General features: G+C 49.0%; 1 protein-coding gene across 1 annotated transcript; it reads right to left on the reverse strand.

Annotated features, from left to right (window-relative positions):
- Positions 1-7,952: 7,952 nt before the first annotated feature.
- CNGA2 (cyclic nucleotide gated channel subunit alpha 2) lies at positions 7,953-14,024 on the reverse strand. Its single transcript, XM_030449391.1, has 6 exons — positions 13,912-14,024; positions 13,611-13,721; positions 12,977-13,147; positions 10,579-10,686; positions 10,028-10,134; positions 7,953-9,376 (listed from the first exon to the last, which is right to left on the reverse strand). The coding sequence occupies exons 1-6, from the start codon at positions 14,022-14,024 to the stop codon at positions 7,953-7,955; spliced, it is 2,034 nt and encodes a 677-aa protein (XP_030305251.1).
- Between the last annotated feature and the right edge of the window lie 2,218 nt (positions 14,025-16,242).

A 16,242-nucleotide genomic window follows, 5' to 3' on the forward strand; every position in this document is an offset into this window, starting at 1 on the left:
CAAAGCCACACACGCAATGCGAAGTGTGAACTTGGGATCTGCACTCTACCTGTGCAAACATTGGTTTTGTGCTCTGACAGGTGAAGCTATTTCCCTCTGTAAACATCAACTCTCCAGACACAAGCATTTCTGAGCTGTGTGCTGCACTCCTCTGTTCAAACAGCCACTTTCTAGGAAAAACCTGCTGCATTCTTCTGTGTCAACAGTGTCAGTGTTTGGTGGTGTCCTGGGCTCCTCTGAAATTTCTCATCTTAGATGGGAACAATCCAAGGGTAGGTATTTATAAATGCCAATGGACACTTTTTCCAGGTGTGCTCTGCTTGTGCCATCTCAGCAGGTGGGGCTGCAAAGCAGGAATTGGAAGAAAAGGGTGATGAACAGCACAGATACAAAAGAAAAAGGGTTAAAACATATTGTGGGCTTATCCTCCCTGACCAATGTGGTAACTGCCTTGAGAGAAGAATGCAAATGAGTAGAGCAGTGTCACCACTCTGGTGTTGGTTGCTGGTGCTCCATGAAACATAATGACCAAAGCAAAAATATGCAGGAAGGAAGAGAACCCCAAAACAGTCAGATCTGAGTCCTTGTAAAGGGGAGAATGAGTGCCTTGGGTTAGTGCAGTGGTGTTTGGGAAGCAGAGAGCCACAGGGGTGGCTCCTGTGAGAAGGTGCTGAAAGCTCCCCTGGTTCCAGTCCCTGCCCCACCTCTGTCCAAGGCCAAGCAGATATCTGAAGCTGGATGCTCCTCTGTGAGTAGCATATTCAAGAAAGGGAAAATGAAACTGCAAAAATATAAGACAAGGACCTACAGAGTGAAGTAGAAGATGAAGTGAGAGAGAAATGCTGGAGAAAAGATACCAAGGTCAGTGGAGAAGGAGGGGGAAAGGTGTCGAGCAGAGATTTCCCTGCAGCACGTGGTGAGATGGCAGCTGTGCCCCTGCAGCCCATGGAGGAACACGGGGGAACAGTCCCTGAAGGACGACTCATGTCCCATATCACTTCAGTTTATGTTTCTGTTAAGATGTAAATCCACAGCATAATGAAGTGAACCCTTCATAAAGGACCACAACTGGGAAGGAGAAAGCCTTTGTACGTCTTATAGCACCTCAGCCCACCACATGCCAGAGGATGAGGTCACTGTCTTCTATCTATAGGTTGGGGGGGAAGCTGAAGCAGGAAAAGTGAAATGCTTTGCCAAAGGCCACTCACCACAGGGTGGTGAAAGCAGAAGGCTATCTACATTAGAGAAGGTTAAAAGGCACAGAGAAAGGCACCTGAAAGAGCCGGTGAATGGAGGCCACGTGGTATAAAAGCCTTGGTAAATAAACTGGCAGTGATGTGTTTTGTTTTGTTCGCTATAAATACATTTGGAGGAGAAAGAGCAGGGAGGGGGAAAGAGCAATTTAATCTGAAGGCAATAGTGGAAGAAGAAAACATCTACATTCATATTTGAAAAAGTAAAATAGCAAGTTATGGGGAGAAGAAAGGAAGGAATTAATGGCTTCAAAGAAAGACAGGGGAGATTACATGCAGAACAGACCACAGAGCTGCCAGGCAGGGGGCAAGCGGTAGCTGCCTTCCCCAGATTCCCTTGCAGAGCTTGGGAACCACATGCTTCCCACTTGGTAAGGTTAAATTAGGAGGCAAAATTAGACAATCTTCGGCATCAGTGTGGGGTGTGAAGGACAGGAGAGAGGTTACAGAGGCATTGAGGCAGAGATGCACAGTGCAGGACCCAAGCAGGGTGTCCAGGGAGCACAAGCTGGATGCACCTCTGCTCACCAACATAAGTAGCAGGAAAACAAGTACCTCAGCCCATGGGAGAAGCTGATGCCTCCTGCCCTTGTCTCCCTGGGCTTTATGTACACACTGACAGGTTCTGAGGAGAGCCACAATGCCCCTGGGTTATGCAAGAGCCATCAAGGGGTACAGATATCCCAAAATGTCACCAGCCAGTGCAGCATCCGCAGCAGATCCCATGTGTTCTACTATCAGCTTGGTTCAGAAGCAGAACCAGGTATTGCTTTCTCAACACACTCTTCCAGGAGGAAGCTGGTATTTCCATAACCATTAAAAACAAGCTTCTGTTATTAGCTCTATGAATTATTTATTCTATCATAATTTATGCAGGACTGTTAATGGCCACAGCAAAGCTCCCCTGCTTGCCCATCTGCAGACACTGCTCCACTTCTGCTCACCATTTCAGCATTAAATATGCATTGGGACTGATAAATGGCTCCAGCACACTGATCACATCGAGCCTCTTGAACAAAGCACTGTGAATGTGAATACATCCCTGGGGAAGGCTTGTGCTGGGGTAAGCTAGAGGCAACTAAGGAGGAAGGCACCTCCCAGGCAGGACAGGCTCATGCCTCTCTTGCAGCTCAACCAACCCCTGCCTTTACTACAAAACAGAGAGATGGTATCCAAGATGTTATTCCCAGAGATGGTGTCTGAGCCATCCTCAGATAAATAAGTTCCCTTGAGCAGTTGCTTTGTGTCTGCTCTCTCTCTTTTCAGGTCAGGTTTGGAGCAGATGAACCTCTCCAAGTCCTTCTTGCTTTTCAGCCCTACGAGGTTTGTAGAGAGACCAGCCAGAGTGAGGGCTCCAGGGACAGTGATGGAGGCTTCCCCAGATTTCCTAAGCCTTGACAGAGAAGGACTTGGAGCCATCTCTCTCAAACACCTCTGCAAGCAATTCTTTAGCATAAGAGAGGATTTTGATCCCCTCTTCCCCCATCTCTTGTCACAGGGACATCAGGTACTCCAAGAGCAGCACCAGTGCCAGTTGTTCCACCACTTGTTCCCTTCTTGGCCATCTGCAGGGTGGTAGAGAGAAGCCCAGCTCTGCAGAGCATGGCACACCCACTGTTCTGTTCACTCTTCTATCTAGGATGCAGGCTGAATGTCAGCAGAGCTGGAGGCTCCGAGTCCTTTGCTGTGAAGGTGATTGAGAAAGGAGCCTGCAGAGCCAGAGAAGAGGCCTCCATCAGTGCCATTAGGGGGAGATGCCTGCTCTGTCTGGGCCTCCTACGACACATGGAAAGAAGGGGGATATTTCAGTTGCCTTCAGCAGTTTCACAGGGTTTAAGCAAATGCCCAGAGAGAAGGAGGAATATGAGGAGCAGAATCATAGAATCATAGAGTCATAGAATGTTAGGGGTTGGAAGGGACCTCTAGAGATCCTCTAGTCCAAACCCCCTGCCAAAGTAGGATCACGTACAGCAGGCCACTCAGGAACACACCCCAGGGGGTTTTGAAAGTCTCCAGAGAAGGAGACTCTAAAATCTCTCTGGGCAGCCTGTGCCAGTGCTCTGTCACCCTCACAAAGCCACTTGATAACCAACAAAATGTCAAGTAACAACTTATCATATTGAAACAGTAAATCCATGGGTTGGAAAGTTGTATTTAAAAGTATCAAATGAAAAGGCAAAGAAGGATCACACTGATGAAGCCTGTCTGTGGTGAAGTTTGATTTAAATCTGGAATCATTACACAGGTTTGATCAAAAGACTGTAAGAGCAGCAGTTATGCAGTCTGGCTCCCTATGACTGCTCCGAGAAGCCTTCCACTGCCTAAGCTGGTGCCTGAGAAAGGATTATTTCAGACCTTGCAGTGGGCTGACTCTAACATGGAGGGCTGAATCCAGAAGCAGAGAGTGGGGATGGTGGAGCTGCTCCCATTCAACCAACTTGAACCCGTTCAAGGGGTTTAAAATGAGGAAACAAAAAAGGAAATATTGAGCATGTATTGTTTGGGCTAATACTGGCCCAGCAGCAAAGTGCACTTGAAATGACCCTTCTTCTCTAAGCCTCATCTCTCTCATTTGATGTTTCTCTTGTTTGAGAATCTTTCTGGCTGCAATACCTATTTCTCTGACAAGAGTTCTCAGAGCATCTCTCATGCTATCTTTAGTCTCGGTTTATTGATCCCTCATTCCTATCTATCCATCTCATTCTTTTGTGTTTATTTCTGCCTGTCACTCGATTTACTGCAGCACACCTGTCCTGTTTTATAATGCGTAGTTCATGTCAGACTCCTTTTTCATGTTTCCCCTTCCTTTGTGAGGTGAGACACCAAGGGGGGAACAACGTGGCAGCCTGTGGCAGGGGCTGGGAGCTGAGCAGCCTGGAAGACAGTGCTGCTTCCAGGGAAGAGGAAACCCCTCCTTGGCAGGGTTGAAACATCCCCTTGGAAGGGGACAAATATAAATCAGCAACGCCCAGCCCTCTGCTCAGCAAGTCCTGCTGTGACACACCTGATGGGGAGAGATCAGTCTGAAAATCAATCCTAATGCCACCTTTGAATCCAAAATGCCAGCAGTACCCTTGGAGATAAGGGCACCTTTGACAGTGGTGTCAGCTGTCGTAGCTGGTTGGATCAGGGAGTAGAAGGGCAAAGCAGAGAACAGAGAAAGGCAAATGAAAAGAGAAAGACTGTGAAGAGGGGGAAGATGGAGGTTTGCCCTCAGAGCAGCTCTTGGTTGTTTTTCACCTTTCATGCCCTAGAAGCAATGCTCAAAGAGGAAGAAAACCCAGTACCAAGCAATGTATTTATAGTTGATTCACTCAAAAACACTAGCCCTTTTTCTGATGCTCTGGTAGTGGTAAGTGAGGTCTGAGGATGCAACCTTTCATAGCAGCAGATTTGCAGAAAACACTTGCTGTAGAAGTCAGGATGCTTCCCTGGTTTAGTAGGACTAGAAGGGGTGGCTGCCTGGTGAGGCACATGTTTCCCTCCACTCTGACCTCTCTGGAGATCAATGTATTTTACATCTCCCATCCATCTCACACAGATGAGAAAACTTCTGTTGTATGGAGGATTATTTTTTGCAATGGGAGAGATCTAAAAGAAGGAAATTATTGACAATATATGGAAAAAGTGGTTTGATGTACTGTGGTATATGGGAAAGTCTCTGCAGGGCACTGAGTAGACCCCTACACTGAGCTCCATCAGCTCTTCCTCCTGAATGCCAGCCCTGAGGAGCAGCCTTTGGCAGCCTTCTGTTCCCCATCTTCAGGAGAGCTACGCAGGGCAAATGTAGGTACTGAAGCCACCTGTAAAATGGGCAGCAGCCAAACTTGTATCCACTGTGCCCCATATCCACTCTGGTGGAAATGTAGGAAGCTTGCATGTGCAGTTGTGCCACTATGTGCTTCTCTCTAACATCTGCCCATCCTCTCACTTTAACAAATCATGGAGCTGCTGCTAATTTCATTAGCAGACCCATCAAGTGGTTCATTGATCTATGATTTCCTGGCTTGCTGCCACGAGGAAACAAGCGGGACCTGCTCTGAATTCACAAAGCCATCCCCTGGGTAATTTGTCTAAAGGCTTAAAATTTCCCAAGTGAGTTATTATATTGGATTAAAACTGGAGGAGGCAGTGGGTTTGCCTTTTGTTTTGTTTTGTTGTTTGTTTGGTTGGTTGTTTTCTCCTGGGATAAGCCAGAATATCCCTTAACTCAGTAACTCTCTAACCCAGAAGCAGCAGGAGCCCAACAGGGCCAGACAGGAGCACAAGCACCTGCTGCCCCCAAACCAGCTCTGAGCTGCAGCAGCAAAGCAGCAAATCCTGCAGGCTGACAACCGGTGGGACTGGGGGCTTGGATAAGGTACATGAGTTACATAGGACAGGCAAGAGGGAACTGACAAGTGCCGGGGTGATGGAAGAGGCTCCAGCTCACCTTGCAAGGAGCTACACCGCCCCCAGGAAACGCTTAGGGTCGCGTTGCCAAACACTCGGCTTCCCACACCTGCACAGCCCGCAACTACGGTCCTGGTTACCAATGCCGGGCTGGGCTCGCAGCACCCTCTCCTGGCTCTCAGCACCTTCTCCTGCCTCGCAGCACTCTCTCCTGCCTCGTAGCACCTTCTCCTGGCTCTCAGCACCCTCTCCTGGCTCCCTCGCCTCATCCGCAGGGCCAGGGCTGCGGGTGTGGGTGCTCCCCCGGCGCAGTGGGCGGGGGATGCTCTGCCCGCCCGCATCCTCCTCGAGTGCCGCAGGCAAAGAGCGAGCGGCAAATTCCGGTAAATTCACGGGAAAAGCTGGGAACCGGGGCTCTTGGTGTTGGAAGGAGCAGCAGAACAGAAAACGCCTTATCTTCAGCTAAAATAATTTTAATAGTAAAAAACAAACAAGCAAACAAAAATCAACATCAAACAGAAGCCCTACAATGTAATTTAGAGATGACAAAACCTTTATCTTATTCCAAATTCTAATTTTAGCCCTTCAACCTTCCCTCCCCAACCAAAGAAAGGCCATTATTTTTCAATGGAAAATTCTCATAAAAAATGAAGAGAGGCAGTCTTTTGCTGGAGGGAAAAGAAAGGACAAAACCAATACCCTCACAGTTTTCCACCATAAACCTTTCTGCATTGAGATATCCCAGTGCTTCTTTCCCTTATTTTAGCCAAACAATTTAGCCAAAAAATTCCCTTCTCCACCACACAAACATGGGTCAGGGCAAGCTGTGTGACAGAAGCCAGAAATGGGGCTGCATTCCCCAGTCCCATCACCCACACAGTGTCATTAGGCTTGGGTGGCATTACTATTTATGCTGAAGTTGCTGCTGTTTGGAGGGTTTTGGTGGCTTTTCCCACACTGCACCCCTCACCAACAAGCTGATAGCACTATGGAGACTGCAGGGCTTCAGCACAACCTGGCAGAGCTTTGCCAGTGCATGTGATGGTGCCACCTTCTCAGCCTCAAACATGTATCTCTCTGGCTCTGTCACTCATTTCTCCTACAGAAGGCAACTGGCCTACAAAGCCCCAAAACTCCCACCGAGTACAAGAAAACCTCCTGCCTAAGAAAATAATTGTTTTCTGCACTCTCTGAGCTACCCACAGCAAAACAAATATGGGCACAGCTGGGTCCCACAACTGTTTTGTTCCTTAAAAATATGTCATTTCTGTCAAACCCTTCATGGCACATCTGGCTGTCATTAGACAGAGCAGAGAGACAGCTACTGTCTTCCTTTTGCACATAGCAGAGCAGATGTTGTCAGGTCAGCAAGCTGCAGCCTTTATCTCTGTATTGTATTTGTCATCCAAGTCATCCACAGCCTAAATGGAAATCATGCTGCCTCCACAGCAGGAGGGCTCAGGAATGCCATCCCTCAGGCAGGAATGGTGTTCAGGGTACTGAGCTGGCCATACCAGGTGCCATTTGACAGTACCAAACAATGCAGAAGAGAAGAGAGACAGGCAAGAGAACAGCAGCTGCCTGCCCTTTCAGCTAGATGTCCAGTCTCAGTGTGGATGGTGAAGATGACCTAGGTAGCAACAGTGACATAAGGGGCACAGATCGAGCTGTCTCACTTGAGTTTTGGTATCTTGCAGGTAAGGAATCTCTTGTTGCAGACTTGGTGTCTGCAGACACTGTGTGCAGACTATTTACCTAAAATGAGTTACAAAGGCTGAACCCAAAATTTGTAAATCTCTGATTTGGGTTTTAGTCTCTCTCTTTGGGGTGCAAACAATGAAACATCTTCCAAACCCCTTCTTGGTCCCTGTGTGGATGGGTAGGTGGTACATGTCAGGCTTTGCCCGCTGTGACTGTGCATATCCTCAAAATGCATAAGAGATCAGCGTATCCAGGCCCCCTTCCATGCCAGGTATGTGTTCCTCCTTCCACTAAGGCAAACAGGAGAAAGGAGGTGTGATGGACACAAACCTTTTGCAGAAGGAAATATTAGCAGTGGCATTAGACATTCTCTTCTTTGTTATCCAAGTCCAAGGATCAAGGCAATGAGAAAAGGGACAGGCTGGAGGAGGAGCTAGGACAATCACCTGATTTGGAGCCATCTCAGAAGCCGCCTTCAAGGCAGTGGCAGCATCAACACTATGGATCTGAAAGAAGTTCCTGGCAAGACAGGCACAGGATCTGCTTTGTGAACCAGCACTGTCTCAGCATAAGGCCAGACATCATCTATCTGATCTCTGCACTTCCTCATTGCATCCCACTAGATAAAGCTTTCTCCTCCTCCTCAAGCAGACTGTCTGAGCTATCAGAAGAGAAGTCCTCCAGATCCTGTTGTCTCATCTTGGACTCCAGAACAGTAATGCGCTGCTTTAGCTTCATCAGGGCATCGTTGTACTCTGTCAGGAGCCTCCCAAAGTGGGTGTGCAATGTGTTCAGGTTCAAGGCCATCCTGTCCAGCTTCTCCTCCACACTCACCCCTCCCATGCTCTCCTCTGCAGCTGTCTCATCCAGCAGCCCTTCCTTAATCAGGATCTCCCGGCCACGCTCCTCCAAGACCTTTTTAGCATCAGGATACTCTGTGACTGCTTCCATAAGATCTTCCTTTGACAGGCAGAAGAGGTCAGAGTAGCCCAAGCTGCAGATGTTGGCTGTGCGCCTGTTGCCCATTTTGCTACCTTTAATATTGAGGATGCTGATCTCACCAAAACAGCATCCTGTAGTGAGTAAAGCATACTGTGTCATTCCATCATCTCCCACCACAGCCAGCTTCCCCTCCTTGATGATGTACATCTCTTTCCCAATGTCTCCTTTCCTACAAATATAATCTCCTGGGCTGAATACCTGAGGGCGAAGCTTCAGCACCAGCTGCACCAGTAGACCTGCCTCACAGTCCTGGAAAATTCTGACCTTCTTCAGTGTCTCCAGGTGAACATTGATGGCAATCTCTGCCCTCAACTTATCAGGGAGATTCTTGAGGACTTCCTGTTCATCTACTGCCTTCTTGTTGGTCCACAGGTAGTCAAACCATTTGATGACTTTGGTTTCCATATCTTTGCTCACCTTGCGGAACTGCATGTAGTGTTTGATGGCGTCGGTTTTTGCCTGGAACTCTGCCTTGTTGGCATTCATGTTGGATATCATGGATCCCACATTCCCCACAATGGTGGCAAATATGAGGACACCAATGAGGAAATCAAAGATCACAAAGAGGTACTCTTCATCACGCACAGGGGGAGGGGTCTCTCCAATGGTAGTCAAGGTCAGCGTAGACCAGTAGAGACAGTAGATGTACTCCCGAGTCAGATACCCATATTCAGGATCTGTGACATTGGGATAGACCCAGGTGTCCTCTCCAAAGCCTATAGCCTTGGAAATGGCATAGTAAATGCATGCATTCCAGTGAATGATGACCAGGATGTAAAGAACCAAGTTGCTGATGCGGAAGAGGTTGGGGTGGCTGGTTCTGGTCTCAGTTCTATCAAAGAACTCAAACATGCGGGAGAAGCGCAGCAGCCTGTTGAAACGCAGCTCGGGGTAGTGCAATCCCACAGCAAAGTATGCCAGGTCTGTGGGCAGGATGGAGAGAACATCCAGCTTGAACTGTAAGGTGTGGATGTAGTTATCCCGTAACTTCTTCAGGTCCTTAACCAGGAGACCCTGTTCCAAGAAACCTAACAGAGAATCAAATGATAGAATTATCTTGGCTTATGTTCAGCTCTTCCGCAGGCTTTGCAAGCATTTCTGAGAAACATTTTATGATATGTCATGCACGTGTGTGCATATATACACAGGGTTATCCACCCGATCTTCTTTTTTACAAGCTTGCATTATCATCCAACCCCTTCTTCTGGCAAAAGCCACTTCAAGATATCACTTAGGGATTTAGTCTGTTGCCACAAAGAAATGGGTTTCCATCCTCCAGTTCATGAGTTACTGCAGTTCCAAAAGAAAACATACAGCCACCTGCCACGTTCTGAGAACATTAAATTCTACCATTTTTCTGTGTAGATAATTCATTAGCTGACTAATGCAAAATTAGAGATACAGAGCTTCATGCATATGCCTAAATACCGATAGTAATGTAGGTACAATTTTTCAAAGGTGAAGCTGAAAGCTGGGATGATTAATCTTTCATTCTGAAACTTACTCCATTTCTTAGATCTTCTAATTATGTTCTTTCTTTCACTACTGCTTCGTACCAGTAAGTGCCAAGGTAGACAAATCCCTCCCTCTAATGGATCAGGCCTCTCCCTCGCAGCTCATCTCCAGTTTTAGGGGATTAAAGCAAAGCACTCACAAGCCAGGATGCTGCTTCTGCTTACCTGTGCACAGGCGAACCACTGTGTCCCCCGTGTAGATAGTATCTGAGATGTAGTCTAACACCAGCCAGAGGACAACATAGGTCTTTTGCAGGTCACTGAAGCAAGCCCTGGGGGAAGGTCATAAAACAGGGTGGTGAGAACAACAAATCTCTGTGACCATCTCCAACTACTACAGCTGAATACAGGCTGATTCTGAGGCTCCTAACTTTGTAACAGAGCTTGGCCACTTGTCTCTCTTCTACTAAAAATTAAAACCCCCTTCTCTGCAAAATCTGCCCTTCCTTAACCTAGGTAAAACAACATCTTGAAAACCACCTCCCAGATGCACCTTGCAGCTTTTTCCTGAAATCATAGTCCTTTCCAGCTAGGACCAGAACATGGATGCTCTGCCTTTGCACTGCAAAAGCCACAGTGCTAATGGATCTCTCTTTCCTTTAGGTTCTCACCAGCCCCAATGCAACCAGTGCCCGTTGTCTGATCCTGGGTGAGCCATGATTACCATGTGAAGAGGAGATTAGAAGAGTCTGGTACCTTCCAGCCTCACAGCTCACCTGGCCACGAGCAAGCACCAGTTATAGAACACAGGAACTGCAATGACAGCCAGCCAGCGGTAATACCAGTCACCTGCAGGGTCAACCACAAAGGTCTGCCACTTCCTCCTGGAAGCAGAGAGAAGCCAGAGCTGGCAACATACAAATAAAGGACCAAATAGCAAATAGAGTTGGAAGGAAATATCTGAGCCACGTTTTTCATCCCCTACGCTAGACTGGCTCAAACGCAGCTGCAGCTTGAGTGCCAGTCTGTAAGTTAAAAACAACCCCAGCAGTGTTGAGCAAAAATGTCCAGCACTGTTTAAGGTGCTTTAACCCCAAAACTGGTCCCAGTAACGTACCAAGAGAGGAAACCAAAGGGCAGTAAGGTGAAGTATGTGACCTAAGTGCCGACAGCACCCCACTGATAGAACCAGAAACAGATGTATGGAAGGGGGTGATGAGAAAACCTCTGATTACATGGATTACATGACATTGCCTCTCCCAAATGAGGTATGGATCGATACCAAACAGATCTTAAGGTAAGATTAATTAGAGCAGAAAGGAAAGTGTGATGCAGATAAGGGAGCACCACGAGGGGATGCTCAAGCCCCAGAGCAGCAACCCAGGGAGTAGCTGGCATTGCAAGGATTACATCACTGTGCTGCTTATAGCTGTCTGCCTGCAGTCTGCTCAGTCCTGGGTCCAGCCTTTGAACTGCACCCAAGTGCACATCTTGGGATGCTGAGATAAGATGTGTGTGCTCCAGTCAACAGATCTCACAGGAGAAGCCAGGGAAGAGAAACTGTGGCTGAGCTGATAGGCTTAGCTGCTAAAGCCTCTCTCTCCCCTTCCCTCCTCCCTCCCTTCCAGCTTTGAATATGCAAAACTCACTCAGTGATAGGGAAAAAACAACCCACTTGCCAATGAACTTGCTAACAAATTCCCCGTGCCCACCTCACGCTGCTTCTGGCAGCTTCAACAGTAAAACCTCTGCCTTGAAGTGTCCTTCCCCATGGTGTCCAGAGCATTAGGACTGGAGCAAAGCCAGTGGTAGTCCTTCACATTCACTCTGGGCAGAGTCATAGATGAGCAGGTGATACAACCTCCCTGTTAAAAGTCTTTGCTCAAAAACTATGAGTTAAATGCTTCTTTTTTTGAGGAAGGAACTCTTTTCTCCCTAGGACATACAGCACCAACACACAAGCAGCACTGACTCACCTGCAGCCAGCCAGAACTGCTGGAACACCCACAAGCACTAATAAAAGCACTAATAAACTCAATAACAGTGCTAATTAAGTTGGTAATTTCAGTTTTAAATCACCACTGCTGCCCACACCAGGGAGCCAGATATCACACCGATAGCCAGGGCACGGCCAGGGCTGGAAAATCAGAGCTCTTGGTTAACTCAGGAAGAGGGAACAATCATCTGCCTCTTCCCAAAATCTGCAAGTGTGGAGGCTCCCACAGCTGTGAACGACAGCTCATGTCGGGAGTTACCAGATTTCACCTCTTCTCACCTGTGGAGCTGAGGACCTAGAAAACAACACAAGTTACCACCATCTCTCCAGGAGCCTGCTGGCACTGAGCAGCCCTTTCATGGCATGCATCAGCTCCCTCTGATAATTAACAAGCTTCCCTAAACCTTGCAGGGTACAGGATTTTTTTCCATGACCAATAAAGGCCCAGATACAAGTCTCAAATGCTTTTCTTCTACAGAAAGCTGTAGTTATTTGGTGTTTTAATTACGATGTATAATGGTAGGGACCAGAATAGTCTATGAGCTTTGCCCTTTAATTAGCCACCACAAGAAAAGCCAGGTTATTACTTTTTGCTGGGAGTATGAACTGAGATGAAAGGGCTGGATCTGAAAGAGCCTTTTCAGAAAGCTGCCATCACAGTGTCAGCTTTTTGTGGGGGGCATAGGCAGCCAAGACAATCCCTTCACCTCCCTTCATCCTGCAGATGATGAATAAGACTGGCAAATCCCACGTATTTGTGCTTGCTGTAGTCTCCTGGCTGGAGACCCTGCACCCCTTGGTTTGTCCCCAGCTCCTCATTCTCACAAGCTGAAGATGCACCTCTCTACAGACTCAAGACTGGCTCCAAACCCCAGCTCCAGGGTTGAACTGCTGTGAAAATGGGGAGGTCTGCAAGCTGTCATGAGCCATACAATGTGTGTTTCCTACTAGGGAGTGGACTAGGAGATAGAAGACCCTATGGGTGAGGCAAAGCCAGGCTTACTGCCAGGACAGAGGCTGAAGATGACTGGGATGATTCTTCCCACCACTGCATCCTACCTCCTCCTTTCCCAATCCCATCCACCTCCATTTGCTCCCACTGCTGGCAGCTCCCCATAGCACCGTGCATGGTTAATCTCCAGCCAAGGACAGCTAGGGTCACAGGGAAGGAACCCTACTTTTTGTTTTCCTCTTCAGTCTCCTCCTCCTCTAGATTGCTGCTAGTGCCTGCAGCCACTGTTTGGAGCTCAGGGCCCTGGAAACGCTCAAGGAAGGGGTCTGGCCTTTGCTGCTCCTCGTGCAAGCTCTTGCTGACCCACTCTCTCAGCATCAGCATCAGCCGGACTGTCCTGGGGAGAGAGCAGAGTCAGGAGGTGTCTGCAGAGCAAGGAGAAAGCAAAATCTTGAAATGCAGGGTAAACTGAGAAGAAAACTCTCACAGCTCCCTCTCAAGCCCAAACATTTCCCTTTTCTTCTCTGGTAGTGAATACTGTGGGACCAAGAACATATGAGCAAGAGAGCCCACTTGGCAGAGTCCTGCAGCTCCTTCCCCAGTCCTGCTGCCATTCCCACATGAGGAACATGTGAGTGACTGGGGAAGAGCAAGTGAAAGAGGCCCCAGAGATGATGGAGCTTTCCCACATCCCTCTTCCTGCGCAATGGAACACACAGAGCAGCGTTCACAGGTGCTGACCCCTGCAACCCTTGAATGCCAAACAGCAGGAGGGGATCCTGACCCCGTGCAAGTCCCCAGTGTCAAAGCCAGGCAAAAAAGGCTCAGGCTCACCCCACACTGGTGCCATACACAGGTACCTGGCTAAGGCTCCCCTGCCTCGGAAAGCAGAGGCAGCAGGCTGCTCCCCTCCATCCTGGAGACCCCCTCTGTGCAGCTCTGATGAGGTGTCATCCTGGGCTGAGCAGCTCCTGTAGTGAGGAAAAGGGGGGGCCATAGTCACACTGTGCTATCATGGCACCTTCCTGCAGCAAGATCAACTGGAGGCAGGAGGTAGCTGAGGTTTGGCCCATGCCAGCTCTCAGCAAACACATCGAGCTGATCCTCCTCTTTCCTGCCCCACCACTGCTTCCCCTCATCCAAACCAGGGACCAGCCTGACCTCCTGGTGCTGAGCCCTGCTCCCTCTCCATCACCCTCCAGTTGGGTTTGGGTGGGTGGGCAGGGGTGGCAGCTGGCTGGTGAGCTGTGCAGACCATTAGTCTTGCCCATCATCCTCCATGTGAGGAGACCACAGACACACACTCTGTTTCAGAGACCTGCAAAAGAGCAAAAACATCCACAAGAAGTCATGAAGGACACACCACATGGCTTGAACACCGAGATACAGCACAACACAGGAAGAGAGAAAGTCAAACATCATGGATTGGGCCCACCCCATATTTTCTACCTCCAGCTATCACTGATGCTGCAGTAAGAGTCCTGCAGAGCACTTCACTCTTCCCAAGGGATCCCACATCTGCCTGTGGCCCATGAAAGATGCTCTCCTCATTCAGGCTCCTCAGCCATTGCCAGGACAACAGAATCCCCAGTGAGCTGTGCCATAACAACCAGCCTATGGCTCTCAGCACCATTGCCTACCCAGGGACAAGAAAACTCATTAGGGGTTTAAGTGCAAGGCTATGCCCTGGCAGGTGATGCTGCCATGAAGTTGCAAGGGACAGACTTTGTGTGCACAAGGGTGTTTGCACCTGACTAACTTCCTTCCCCAGGGAACCTGAGCCTGCTGTTGGTCTACCCAGCAAACCCCACCATAGAAATCTCCCCTATATTGGAATTTAAGGTTTACTATATAAAAAGAGCCTTGCCAAGTTTTCTGCTACCATCTAGTTTCAGAAAGCAGTAGAGGAGACCCTATATTAATATGCAAAGGCTGCTGTGGAGCTGCAAAGTGTGGTCATTCACTGGTTTTTTTCAGTCTAAAAAATGAGACACACCCATGAGCCTTGCTGAGCCCCAGCATCACATTCAGACCTCACAGTCCTGCTGCACCCCAGTGCAGATGACACCATGCAAAAGCACCTCACAGAAACACAGACTTGCACATACAAAGACACACAGGCATTGCCCAGACTGTGAAATACACATCCCCCCCTGGCTGCCCTGCCTGTTCACCTCAGGGCACACTGTGGCCTCCATACCTGCAATGCACAGATGAGTGTTCCTGGAAGCAACACACTTGTGCTCTCACAGGCTGCAGCCCCCAGCCAAGGCTGTGCCCAGGGGAAGGCAGTGCCGGGGACACATCCACACTGCTCACACAGGACCGGTGCTGTCACCCACCTCCCCCAGCTAGCAGAGTGGCTGCTGACAAGACCCCACTCTGCACTTACGAGCCTGGCATCCCCTGAAGCCTTCAGCACTTGTCTTCTACCTAAGGCAGGCAAGCAGGGGTGGCTAGGGAGCATCCCTCCCCCAGGAGCCTCCTGGGCTGTCTCCGGAACACTCAGACTTTTAAAACTGCATGTTGAGCTGCAGAGCCAAGCCAGCACCAGTGGAGCTGCCTGCATCCCTGTCCTTCTTCTCTGCCCTAGCAAGGAAGCAGGCGAGGCAGCTGAGCAGCACTGGCAGGGGCAGAAGGTCTCCATGTTGCACAGAGAGGATGCACACCCGTGTGTCTGTGTGTCTTGTCACTGCAGCAGGGCACACTTCAGAAGAGTTAACAGCAGTGGGGGGATGGGGAAGAGGCAAGCATGCTGCTCAGGGATGCTCCATCTCCCTACCCATGCATCCCCCTGCCACCTCATCTGTGGCTGGAGGGACCCCAGACACCTCTCAGGGCAGAGACTGGCTGGAGACTACTCCTGTCCTGAGCAGCTCTGGGCCAAACAGCTTCTGAGTGCCCAGCAAACCTTGGGAAAGGGTCAGTGCCCACCTGGGGACAGGCACAGCCAAGGGGAGTGCACTAGGATTGTCTCCTAGGACACCTGCTTCTGCTCCCCTCCCAGTCCAAGCCCACCAGCACCATCCCAGCTCTCATCTGCAATAGATCTCAGTGCTCTCCTCAGCTCAGCATCCAGGTTCAGACCTGCAATTACTTGTGTTATTTATTAGTCCACGTCCAACTGCCAGATTTACAGTCACAGTTGCAGGCAGAAAACACCCAATTATCCCTGTCTGTAAATAAGGTTCTGGGACATCGGGATGACCTGCAGATGGGGCTACAGTTACTTAAAGGTGGAACAGAAAGATCCTGTTAAGCCTTGAAAGCACAATGCCTGCAGACCCATCACCTCAGTGTCACCTCAGAACCCAGTGTTATTAAACTCTTCAGGAGGAAAGAAACAGCAACATTGTTAACTGGGCTCTTTTTTTTATTTATTTATTTCAGCTAAAGAGCATGTGGGCCAAGAATTCCCCTGACTGTGTTCTTGCACCATTGCTGAATTTACAGCTTGGCAGCAGATCTGGGTGAGATCTGCCCTCCAGCACT

Source organism: Calypte anna, chromosome 4, assembly GCF_003957555.1.
Source record: "Calypte anna isolate BGI_N300 chromosome 4, bCalAnn1_v1.p, whole genome shotgun sequence".
NCBI lineage: Eukaryota > Metazoa > Chordata > Aves > Apodiformes > Trochilidae > Calypte > Calypte anna.